This window comes from Gossypium raimondii, chromosome 1 (genome assembly GCF_025698545.1).
Source record: "Gossypium raimondii isolate GPD5lz chromosome 1, ASM2569854v1, whole genome shotgun sequence".
NCBI classification, from domain to species: Eukaryota; Viridiplantae; Streptophyta; class Magnoliopsida; order Malvales; family Malvaceae; genus Gossypium; species Gossypium raimondii.
Window position 1 is genome coordinate 16,490,866 of NC_068565.1, and position 12,856 is coordinate 16,503,721.

The 12,856-nt window shown below is 37.5% G+C and overlaps 1 protein-coding gene across 3 annotated transcripts; it reads right to left on the reverse strand.

Moving 5' to 3' along the window:
- Nucleotides 1-1,353: 1,353 nt before the first annotated feature.
- On the reverse strand, nucleotides 1,354-6,511 carry LOC105784632 (protein IQ-DOMAIN 32). 3 transcript variants are annotated; one of them, XM_052632423.1, is made up of 7 exons: nucleotides 6,277-6,487; nucleotides 5,804-5,895; nucleotides 4,960-5,451; nucleotides 4,671-4,877; nucleotides 3,856-3,933; nucleotides 2,114-3,749; nucleotides 1,354-1,834 (listed from the first exon to the last, which is right to left on the reverse strand). In XM_052632423.1, the coding sequence occupies exons 3-7, from the start codon at nucleotides 5,239-5,241 to the stop codon at nucleotides 1,815-1,817; spliced, it is 2,223 nt and encodes a 740-aa protein (XP_052488383.1). In that variant the 5' UTR covers nucleotides 5,242-5,451; nucleotides 5,804-5,895; nucleotides 6,277-6,487; the 3' UTR covers nucleotides 1,354-1,814. The 3 variants fall into 3 exon arrangements, with proteins under 3 accessions (XP_052488383.1, XP_012465982.1, XP_012465985.1); XM_012610528.2 differs by lacking the exon at nucleotides 5,804-5,895 and having other exon boundaries at nucleotides 6,277-6,511; XM_012610531.2 differs by lacking the exon at nucleotides 5,804-5,895 and having other exon boundaries at nucleotides 3,856-3,930; nucleotides 6,277-6,510.
- Between the last annotated feature and the right edge of the window lie 6,345 nt (nucleotides 6,512-12,856).

Sequence of the window (12,856 nt, forward strand, 5' to 3'; positions counted from 1 at the left end):
AGATGAATTTTCGAATTCGAATAACTCAAATAATTCGAATAAATCAAATATCAAACTCTTTTACTTCCCTTCCCCTCAAACCCCCAAAACTTTTTTCTTTTTATTTCCCCCAAAGTTTTACTTCCCCTCAAAAATTTTACTTCTCTTCAAACCCCCAAAACTTTTTTCTTGTGTTTTTCACCCTAAACTTAACTTTCTCCCAAACCCTAAAAACTTTTTTTTTTCGAATTTATGTCTACTATTTATATTATTGAATTAAATTTTACATTTTATACTATTTATATTATTGAATTATTTAATCATACTAAATCTTTATCAATTTCTGTTAAAATTGATTTATTGATGATGCCATAAAATATTTGTGTTAAAATTTTCTATTGGTATCAATTCTACATTTAATATATTTTTTAATTTCAAAATACATAACGACAAGAATCAACGGATAATTAAAGCAACTAAGCAAGTAAAGAAGCTAACTTATATATAGAAGATTAATAAATAAATTATGAGAGGGTGAAGTTAATAACAAATTTGATTACTGTGGGCAAATTTGATCACGGCGGGTGAAAGTGGCTACAATGACGCGAAGTCATTTTTTTTAGTTAACTCGAACAAATATATTTGTTTTGATTTGAATTTCATCTCACTCGACTCGATTCGAAAAAATTTCAAATCGAGTTAGGATGATAAAATAGGATTCGTCAACTCGATTAACTCAAAATTTCTTTCATTCGATTCAATTCGATCGAACGCTCACCCCTACTATCACCTAGGCCTTACACCACCCCGACCACCTCACCATTCTCGATTATTCTCGCCTCCCATTTTAATAAAACGACGAGATACTTCAGAGCAGCAACGGCTATCACTAGATTTAGACCAACTCCTCTTTCCATATCTATATGTTACACCGGTCACTCTACCCTCCATAGTAAACTCCTTTTCACCCGCTCTTTACTTCTAAAAGCCCACCACCTCCGGCTTTCATCATTCTGTTTACACTACCTTAAGAGGAAAACGGCTTTTCATCGAACAAGTTGAGTGTACCAGAAGTTGCAGCCCATGCAAAGCTATATTGTAACGCTACAACATGGACTTCACATACAAATGGAGTTCTCCTGGCATGCCTTACATCGGAAATTCTACCGCACGACTCAAACTGCGACATGCACAGGACACTCCCGAGAATAGTTTTAAGGCATTAACTTGCTATTGTTACGCTTTTGCTATGTTACCAAATACATATATATCTATGAAATCCTATTATAGGTATTAGATCAAATTAGTCTCTCTATAAGTTAAAATACTTGAAATAATTGAAGATTTAAAGCAGAGTTGAGCAACAAAGAAGGGTTCTAAAATGAAAATAAATTTATAGAATTAACCAATGGAGCTGAAAACAAAATAAGAATAAAAATTAGTCCTGGAAATAGTGGCCAATGAAACAACAGAGAACGGCCAAATTATTACAGGAAAGCCCTTTTCTAAAGCTATCCGCTTCACCAGTCATTGTCTTAAACTCCGAACAGACATCTAAAAAAACATGTCGTGGCAAACCTCAATAATATCACACCAAACACGGTTCATCAAAATACACAATAGCATACCTCCCAGGCCGAAAATACAGGAAAAAAAAAATCAACAATGATCTTAGTACTGCTAATATACAAGAAATCTTTTACTCCACTCTATAAATATTTATATATCTCAAATGATGTGGTGAAATTCAATGGGATAAAACTCGATAATAAGAACAACAATCAACGCACTTCTCAATCTGAAGGGTTGAATGCCGTGGTACTCTAGATAAGCCTTCACCTTTGCCATCTTCTCTCTGAAACAAACAACAAGGTTTTTAATCATAAGTTACTATGCTTTTACTTACCTACTAAAAACCAGAATGGAAACATAAAAGGCCCAATCCTTTCCAGTTCATCATCAAGAATCCCATTGAGGCAGTATGTCATGATGGCATACAGTTAAAACCACAAGGATTTCTTGACTAGAAACAACTAAAGAACTTCACATGTTAAAAAGCTCAACAATGGATGACCATATAGTAGCGAGGCTAACAATTTAAGATGACATTATAATAATAAAGTTGAGAACATACCCTGAGTAGGATTGGTACCATTTCTTTTTGCACCCTGCTGGGCTTGAGATAAGGATCGCTGGATTCTTGGAGAACCCTGCCTCCCATTTGCACCTGGTAAGGAATGTCTCTTCTTGATATAAATGTCTCTATCTTGCACATCTGGACTTGATCTTGGTGAGTTATTTGTATTAACCTTAGCTCTTGCAGCTTCTGTGGCTTGCATGAAACGGGGGAGAGGATTGCTACTGTTACTATCCCTTGGCTCCTCATCAATGTTCTCAGGTCTTGTTGAACTAAAAGAATTGCGTCTCTTCCCATTTTTCTGATCTTTGGGCAATTCTTCCATGGTACTTGCAGCTGGAGTTGATGGAGAACCCTTGGCTGCAGACAAGGACTTGCGTTTTTCACTGATCTTGTCAGTTTTTTCCTTTTTAGCTTTCACTGATACCTCACTAGAAGGTGTTCCTTGAGATTCTGGAACAGTCATATGGCTCCGGGGAGAGACTTCAGGGGATGACCTGTACGCTTGATTTTTCATAGGATCCTGTTCTCTCTGCAGATTAGATGCGCTTTTCAGCAGCTCCTGCTCTACTTGAGGGAAGTCTGCAACAATTAAATTTGCCAACCCCCCTTTAGAATCATCAAGTTTCTCAGGCTGATGGGCAACAGGTAGAGAAGAATCAGGCACTGGGATTGCAACTGTATCATTATTTTTAACATCCAAGTCCTTTGTACTCTTAGAAGTACAGTTTTCTTGCTCAGAAACTTTGGTTGCATTTTCATATTCTAAGGTTCCAGCTTCTGATCTATCAGGTGAATCAAGAGTGGAAGTAATAGAAAGCTCAGTTCCACATTCGGAGCCACCATGTTGAACCCTCCAATTGTTGAGGACTGGATTTTCTGAGATGCTTGGCTCCTTTGACCTGCTTATCATATCTGCCCCAGAAGGCACAGTGTCCAAGTTTGATTCAACACTAACATCTTGGTAGGATGAATTAATTGATCTACTTGAATTGGCTGTTGAACTCAACTCCTCAAATTTGGTTTGTGCAGCAATAAATGCAGGATTACTTGTCCTTTTTGAACCAAATACAAATTTTTTTGCCTCTGTTTCCAAATGTTCAGAAGCAAATCTTTCCATAGAATGTTTGGGTTGTTCACTCCCAGTTTCAGGCTTGTTAGAAAGACAATGGACCTCTATTTGAGAATGTGCACTGATTTGCATTGTTTGACCTTGTGAGTTCATCTCGGGAGAGGTCTCTTTCAGATCAGATTTAATTGCACTGTCAATTTGAGGTTGTTCAGAATCATCCGTTACTGACAAGGAAGATGGCTGGCATGCCTCAAACTTAAAGTTGGCTGCATCATAGGTGATCAGATTATCTTCACTCTCTGATGAAACCATTGTCTCCCTTACTTGAGGCTTTGGTTCGTTTGACGCAGAAATATTTTCAGATGGAACTGCAGGAGTACGTGGAGAGTCACAATCTTCAGTTTTCTTTTGTTCTGGTTGTTCAATAGGTAACTCTGCTTTTGATGCCTTTTCAGATGATGACACTGACATCCACCTCTCCAGCCAGCTCCAAGCAGAATTCGGTTTAGATGAATCACACTTGAAGTGGATAGTTTTGGTCTTGGGAGTCGAATCCATCAGCTGCAATCAAAGCAAATTTTCAATAAGGACGGGTAGACATAATTTGAGAGACAGCTGCCAGCAAATAGTAAAAAACAGGTAGCTAAAGAATGTTTATTTAATATACCTGATGAGCAAACCTATTACTAAGCAGCTTCTCCATGGAATTGTAAGTCAAGTTCTTTTTGGTTGCTGAGTTTCCCTGCTTCAGAAAATAAAAGAAAGAATAATGGGTAAAACTATCAAAGATTAGTAACTATTGGAAGTGTCATGGATCAGCACAAGAACTCTCCATCTAGACCACCATAATCCCGCTAATCATTTCTTTGATGTATTTTCTATGTAATTCATTGCATCTTGTTTTATATAAAAAAGAAATTACTTAAATAAACAACATGAGAAGTAGGACCATTAGTCCATAATTCCTGAATTTCTTCCAAAGCTAATCAAAAAGTAAACAAATCCTATGTGATACTTGCATCTCTCTCTCAAACAGCAACTGAATAGTAAGGTCGTTCAAATTACGGGTGTAACTCACTCTGCAGCCCTTGTTTAAAATTAGATTTGTGCCAGGTGGACTGAAGCGAATATTTTTAACAGGTCTTTAAGGATCACTTTGAACTTTCATGCTCGTAAAAACAGAACATGCTCATAGAATGCCTCTTAGTTATGAAAGGCCATCCAGCCAGCACTACCCTACACACTTTAGTCGAACTAGAAACAAGCTGTCTAAAGGAATCATGCCTAAATCCTAATTACACCAAGGCAGAGGACTTAAGTCAATAAAAAAAATATAGCTATAGATTCAAACACAAGGTAAATTGTAATAATATAGTTTTCTTTAAACAGGAAGCTTGCATGTCACCCATCAATAATGAACCAGAACATACTAGGAAAACAGTCTTGTGATTCCTAATTATTGATTTGAGCTGAATGAATTACCAATCTTTGATTGACTCCTTGGTGCTTGCCATCCAGCTTTTCCACATAAGATCCTTCTTGAGATTGGCGAGCACGAACAAGAAGTTGCATTTTGACAATGGCTTGAACACACCGTAAGGTCCCCACAGCATGCCTTCGGACCAAGTGCCCACGCACAGCAGCCTGCAACTTTACTAAATTCTTAAGCTTTCCTAGCTCTTTCTGTGCCTGCAAATGAATGCATAAGAAAAAATGTAAGACACATTACCAACTCGAAAGTTTTAGATTCACACTGAGAAAGAAATTATACCAAAAACCCTCTGATTGCAGTCTGGATGATTACAACAACAGATTCATCTAGGCTGAAATCATCTTCAGCCTCATTTGTAGTGGCAGTAATAGGTTCAGGCACTTTCGATTCCTCTGGCTCTGGGGTTAACTGAGATTTTTCTTCAGTGCATTTTATCGGTGCCAGCAACTGAGATTTTTCTTCAGCAAGTTCTATAGGCGTCAGCGAGTGAGATTTTTCTTCTGTGTACTCTTTTAGTGCCAGCAACTGGGATTTTTCTTCAATGTACTCTTTTGGTGTCATCAGCTGAGGTTTCTCTTCAGTGTACTGAACAGTGGAGGTTTTCTCAGAAGCAACCGAGACATCTTGCTGTTGAAACTCAAAGCCAACAGAGTCTTGACTTTCCTTAAGTCCTGTAGTGGTAGTTACTTGTATCACAGAGTTGCTAAGCACTCGATGCCGTTCAGATCTCTTCCGAAAACTCCATCCCTTTTTGTCACTTGATCTCTTATTCTGGAATGAAATTTAAACGGCCTAATTCAGTTCAAAGGGAGACCAAGAAAAGAAAGAGGGAGAACAAAAAAGAACAATTGCTCTGTTTTAAATGAATTCAGGTGCTCTTAGCTCTGAAGTCCAACTCTGCCCGATCTTACTGCTTGTTTGATTGAACTTAAACGAATTAAAATGCCCTTAACTCTAAATTCTTGCTAGAATCTATAGCTTTTCCATTGAGATCTAACGATGGCTATCAACAATGGAGTCCCAAAAAGGACATATCAGTACTATTGAACTGTCATCTATCTAAGAGACAAAAGATGGACCACTGCATATACTTAAAAATATGAAGAAAAAAAAAGGGATTAACCTCACAGTTCCTCTTTAAAACACATTTTAAGACTTCAGAAATTGCAACTTGTCAGTCATTTCCAGTCACCAATGGCATCAGTAGCACTTAAACTAATCAGATGAAGAACAAAGTAAATAAATCTCATATCATAGCACATTTAAAAAGATGAAACCAAACCAGTTAAAAGAAGATAAAGTTTAAAAACCTTTGAGAGATTCGAAACTTGATACCGAGAAAACTATTTGCATTTCAAAAATTATGGAAAATAATCAGAGTTAAAAAAGGCAGCTTAGACATTGCTGATAAAAAAATGCTAAGGCAGGATTTCTCAGATCTTAAAATTCTGGTGTAAGGCAAGTTTTCAAACTCCCATTCCTCGACCAAATCCAAAAATTAAACTAAAAGGTGAAATGCAATTCGAAACAGCAAATGAAATACTAATTCAACGCAAAGTAACAAAAAAAAAAGGGGGAAATGCAGCCGTTATTTACCTCAGGGGCATCAATGGCGTCGTCTTTTTCAGCGGAATCGCTGCCGCAAGTGATGAGTTTGAAACAGGAAGTGGATTTTCCCATTTAAAAAAAAAATTTCAATTGACTTTCCCTTTTCTTTCTTCTTCTATCCTTCACTCTCGTAAGTCTTTTTAACTCTAGCGAGTGTGTGAGGGACACGACAGTCTAATATTTTGGTGTGTGGATTGGGTATTGGAAATTGCAGCGAAGGTTAAAAAACGTAAAACACGGACCTCAAACACAGTCCTTAAAATCTATTTACTTTTTATGTTGGAATCCGCCACTTATCATGATTCTGTTACTGTTCCTGTTACGTTCGTTTGAGAGAAGCGAATAAGAAGAAAGCTGTCAGAACTCCACACTTTTCTTTTCCTCTCTATTAAAATAAATGAAAATAATTAATTTTTTTTTTCATATTTACATGATTAATAACACAAATTTATCAAATTCTAATTATAAAATAATCATTTATAAGGGAAAATCCTAAAGGAGATGTCTGAACTCTGAAGATATCATGATTTGCTTTGTAGAAAAGTGTAATTGAATTCACCCATACATACACATACATGCATACTAAAACAAGTCTGAGATTATGGGGAAAGATCCAATAACAGCAAGGTGCAGATATGCTATTGTGGAGCCATGATCATACATCAATAAGTTGTTGCCTCATAATCATGACAAATACCTCCAATAATAGCCACCCCATCTTTCTATAGTTTATTAAAAATCTTAAAATTCAATCTTTTTAATTAAATCATTGATATTTTTTTAAAATTCCAAAAAAAAAACCTTTTTTTAAGGTTTTAATTTTCTTATACATCTTTTTAATAAATTTATGTTATGAAATAAATAATAAAGAGAATAAAGAACAAAAAAAGTATATAGAAGAGTAAAAGGGAACAAATTTTTATTGATTAATAAGGATAATTGCGGGTAAATTTAAAGAAAATACCGTTTTTAAAAAATAATTAGGGTTTTAGGCCACTTTTTCTAATATTTAAGGAAATAACCCAAATTTGGGGATAAAAACAGAAAATACGTCCTACAGGAAGTGTTTTCTACTGAGGTGTTAGCCAGGGGGCAGAAAGCACCTTGTAGGATGCGCTTTTAGGCTGCTTACTACCACATCAACATAAAACACTTCCTGCAAGACGTGCTTTTTATTTCTAAAATATTGTTATTTTTTTGTGTTGGAAATAAAAGGAGAAAGATTTATTTGTGTTTATGTTTAAGGTAGATATCATAATAGTTTTAAGGTATGTTTGAGTTCACAGTAATGTGATGGCACTCAGAGACCCACATATTTCATCTGCCATGTGAGGATGGAACCATCAGCGTAAAAGCCCATTGGATTGCAACTCAGGCTCCTAGTTCACGGCGGTTATGCAATCACGGGTTGAAGTATAACTCGATAGCCTAATTGGCAATGGTTATGTGGTCACGGGTTCAAGTTTCATGATACTGGAAGAGAATGCTTTATAAACCTCATGCACAAGTTTGAAACCATAATCATAGGGAAAAACAAATGGGCTTTCTAGTATAATCAACTTATACTTTTTCTCCATCCTCACCAAAGGTAGTATCCTTAACTTCATTGTTCGAAACATGTGATAGAGTTGGGGGCAAGAGGACTTTCAAGAAGGGAGTGACTATGATAGTGGAGAAAAAGTTGAAACTCGAGTCAAGGCGGTAACAATTGTAGTTATTAATGAGCTCATTAATCATAGCAATGGCTGGCACTCTGAGTCGCGTTTCAACTTTTCTTCTCCGTAACAGTAACTTCTCCCTTGAAGATCTTTTACTCCAAACTCTGTCACAAGTTATGGACAATGAGGTTAAGGAATTACTTTTGCTGGAGACAGAGAAAAAGAATAAGTTTATTATACCGAAAAACTCATTAGTTTTCCCTATGACTATGGTCTCAAACTTATGTATGGGGTTTATAAACATCCTCTTCCGGTGGCATGAAACTTGTGCGGTGGGTTCATAGCATTTTTACAAAGCTCCTATTATGAAATGCTAAAATTATCAATGGGAAGGCATTCATCAATTTCAGCCCTCAATTTTAACTTTGGGGCATAGTCCGTCCAATAATTGTGGTTCATTGGTAACCTAAACTTTAACACATTGGCACAACATTCTGTGAGTGCTTTTAATTTCAACTTTTGAACATCAATGTTCTATGCTGGAAATACTTATACGATTATGCCATCAAGTTACACCAGTAGGGAATCCGTAAGTGATTTTGGTTTTAAAATAGGGTTTACAAGAACAAATGATGTACTCCCTACTACCTGCATCGAAAAATGGACATCCAACCCTAGATGTGCAGTTGGGGTTGATAACGAACAAGAAACTAAAAACAAGGAGGGATCTGAAATTAGTAATGATCTGATCCTAGAGGCTGGGTCAGATGGTTCAGAAATTGTATTATTTTTTGAACTATACCTAGTTCTTTCTGAACTAGAAGGGAGTGGTTATGACAGTGATGGTCCGGACAATGCTGGAGGAACCCATACGGATTTCACGCCATATGTAACCGTATAACACCCCAAATTTGAAGGGTCTAAAGTTTTGACATATAACAGTAAAATAGCCTATCTGGCATAGTGTTATCGGCCCAAAATGATTAGGCGTATACGTGTAGGCATATAGTAACTGCTATATGAGTTAGTAAAAATTTGATTTTATGACATTCTGCTATATTAAGGAGAATTTCGTGTTAAAAGATAAAGGGTAAGTATGGAATAAGTATTCGCCAAAAGTATAGTATGCCTGGTTTGTTGGAATACTGTGCTAGTTAGACTTCAAGTAATATGGTTAGAAATCAACTATATAGCTTAGACTAATAAGTATGATAAAGCGTACTTATTTATATTTCTCTCGAAAATTGTAGGCTATTAAGAATGCAGTTCTAAAACGTGTGATACTTGTTAAATTTCACTAAGTAAGTTGAATCACATTTATATGTGAGAGTTGAGTTCTGAAAGGGTTCTTCTTTCTTCTTCCTCTTCCTTAAGTAGCATCTTTTGATACATTCCTTAAGTCTGAATGTAACTTACATTGATGATCTAAAAGTTATGGTTCTTTTATGATCAGTGGTTATTTTGCATCAAGGTAAGTATTTCCTCTACATGTTAAATTTTGAATGAATAAATTGGTATGTGGTAATTAAGTAGTGAGTTGTAAGTATAAGGTTTCTGCATGAGATTGTCAGCAATTTATATTATAAGTAATTTATATGTACAAGAGTAGTAATAGTGGAATTATGTTTCCAAGTAGTGGTTGTTGCTGGTTTGAGATAGATATCTGAATCTGGAGTTTTGAATTACAGTAAGTGAGAATTAGGTGAGTCTCTACTCTAACTCCTACATTTGAATAGTACAAGTAATCTAAATAATGATGAATTTTGAGTAATTAGTGGACGAGTAAAACATAAGAGAGATGTTGCATGTGCAAAGATGATATGTACAAAGTATTGCAGGAATAAGAAGTTGAATGATGAGTATGCAGGTAAAGTCCAATATGGAAATGTCTGAATCAGTTAAGTGAGTTTCTACTCCGACCATTTATATTGTTCATACTGAAGTATATCTATATGAAAGTGATCAAACTGGAAACTGGAAATCATAGATAGTATAGTATGAATATGATAATTATAAGACTATAGGAATAAAATTATGTTTAGATTAAGATAAAAGTTATTCTGCTTGAAAATAAGTTTTATTGGATTCATGAAGAGTGATATGAAATGTTGGGTCAGGGATGTGTATGTGTTCGTAAAGTTGGTAAAGTGAGTCGAGTCACCGTGGTAGTAACTAAAGAAGTCCATTGGGACAGTAAACTCGAACTCTGATATGAAATTTTAAAGGAAATAGTCCATGTCCTAGTGTCATAGGTTGCGCATGCGAGCACGCCACTATGACAAACTTGTGCGAACCATCACATTTGAGGGAGGTCACTTGGCCCAATCAAACTGGCCCATTTCTTGAAGAGATTAAAAGCTCATCTCAAGAGCCTAGTAAAAATGAGAAGTGATCTAGAAGATATAATTATGGAATCTTAGAGTTCTAGTTGTATATAGCTAGTTAAGTAAGCTTAGAGTTCTAATTGTATACAGCTTTTAATTGTAGCCATTGATGTACTGTGAGGCTCAACTATAAATAGAGACCTCTTTGCTAATTGTAATTCATTGAGTTGTTAATAAAAATTTTAAGAAGTATTCACTCAAAATTTTCTCTCAAGTGTTCTTGCTTTTGTTCATCTTTCAAGGCTCATTCTTACTTCGTTCTTCTGCTGTTCTTCATGAAAATCTTAAGGGTATTCTATTGAATCCTTTATTGTTGCGAGTTAAGCTGACTTGGGTGTTTTTGCTGTTGAATCCTTTTTTTTGTTGCAAGTTAGGTTGACTTAGGCGTTTTAAGCAGAGAAACTGCGTAAGGCCGCACGGATCGTGTGGGAAAACTCTAAGTCCGTGATAGTTGGTATCCGAGCTAAGGTTCATAGCTACCGTTGAAAGATGTTGAAAGAAGTTGAGGGAATGAAGACCCGTGGGAGGGCAAGGAAAGCTAGTCGCTCAAGAGACATATTTTCAGCTTTAGAGGATCGTGTCGTCACTCTCGAAAATTCCGCGGGGGATATCAAGGAGAGGATTGATTATGTCGACGATAGGCTCCATGATGGATTGCAGTCCATGCAGGAGCAGCTCAAAGTGTATGTGACTGATAATGTGGAACAGTTGACTGGTAGAGATGATGCCATTGAGGCTATGGTGGCGGCCTTGAAGGGAGAGATTGCGGAGCTCAAGGGTGAACTCACAATCTACAAGGTTGCTTTGGGCAATGGTGGGTTAGCAGCTGTCGCACCCAAGCCCAATATTGGTGTTCCCAAGCCCAAGGAGTTCAAGGGAACAAGGTCCGCAAGAGATGTGGACAACTTTTTGTGGGGAATCGAGCAATACTTCTGTGCCAAAGGCATCACGGAGGATGTCACTGAGGTAACTACTGCTGCAATATATTTATCTGACGTTGCTTTGTTGTGGTAGCGTCGTAGGTCCACCGATGTGAGACGTAGTGGGACCGAAATTGAAACATGGGAGGAGTTTCAATGTGAGTTCAAAGCACAGTTTTACCCAGAGTATGCCGAGGATGAGGCTCGGGCAAAGTTGCGCCGGCTTGCGCAACAAGGCACTGTGAGGGAGTATGTGCAGGAGTTTAGCGAGCTTATGCTCCAAATCTCAGACATGGGGGAGAAAGAGGCATTCTTTTCCTTCATGGATGGATTAAAACCGTGGGCGAAGCAAGAGTTGCAACGTCGAGGAGTTCAAGAACTCACTAAGGCTATGTCAGTAGCAAAATCGCTTGCTGAATTTGGTGGAAAGAAAGATAGTCCCAATTCTTCTAAGCCCAGATTTAACCAAAAGAGTAATAGTGGGGGAGATAAAGAAAGGCCCACTAGGAACGTCAATGGTAAGAAGCCTTGGGACAAGAGAAAGAGTGGGCCTATAAGTTGCTTTCACTGTGATGGTCCACATACGATCAAGGACTACCCAAAAAAGGCCGCTTTCACGGCTATGGAAGCAAAATGGGAGTCCGACGTGGAGGATAACAATCTTGGTTCGATACTAGGGGGTGTCGAAGATAAAATGAGCCATGGTTTGATGTTTGTAGACATCATTGTGGCTGGTAGAAAATTGAATGCTCTCGTTGACACAGGCGCTTCTGATTTGTTCATGTCCGAGGAGGCTGCTTGTAAACTGGGCCTCAAGATAGATAATGAAGTGGGTCGAATCAAAACAGTGAACTCAGAAAGTGTTCCAATCAAGGGGGTTGCAAAGGGAGTGGATATTCAGCTCGGCAATTGGTCAGGGAAGGTATCCATTAAGATAATACCATTGGATGACTATGACTTTGTGGTTGGACTAAGCTTCCTTGATCAGGTTAATGCTCTTATTGCCCCTTCGAGCAATTACATGGTGATTTCAGACGCGAAACATCAATGCATGGTGAAAGTGACAAGGAAGAGAAACTTTAAGGGAAAAACAATGTCAGCAATTCAGTTTGCTAAAGGTGTACGGAGAAATGAAGTCTCATATTTAGCCACCCTGAAGATCGAAGAGACCGCTGAGTCTGTTAGTGAGACCCCGAAAGAAGTGGGACAATTGTTGCAATCATTCTGAGATGTAATGCCTACTCAGTTGCCTAAAAGTTTGCCACCCAAGAGGGAGGTGGACCACAAAATCAAGTTAGTGTCCAATGTGGTGCCGCCAACAAGGGCCCCCTATCGTATGTCTCCGCCAGAATTAGAAGAGTTGCGGAAACAATTGAAGGAACTTTTGGATGCGGGATTTATTAGACCATCTAAATCCCCATATGGTGCGCCAATGTTGTTCCAAAAGAAACATGATGGGTCCTTGAGAATGTGCATCGATTATCGAGCTCTAAACAAGATCACTGTGAAGAATAAGTACCCTATTCCTCTTATTGCAGATTTGTTTGATCAGCTTGGTAGTGCAAGATGGTTTACCAAGTTAGATTTGAGATCGGGGTATCATCAA

Bases quoted from the DNA above. Each gene is read 5' to 3' on its own strand.
- LOC105784632 (XM_012610528.2), bottom strand. From the start codon at position 6,360: ATGGGAAAATCCACTTCCTGTTTCAAACTCATCACTTGCGGCAGCGAT. The intron at 5,452-6,276 runs GTAAATAACGGC...ATTTCATTCCAG, and splicing joins ACGCCATTGATGCCCCTGAG to AATAAGAGATCAAGTGACAA. The intron at 1,835-2,113 runs GTATGTTCTCAA...TGTTTGTTTCAG, and splicing joins TGGTACCAATCCTACTCAGG to AGAGAAGATGGCAAAGGTGA.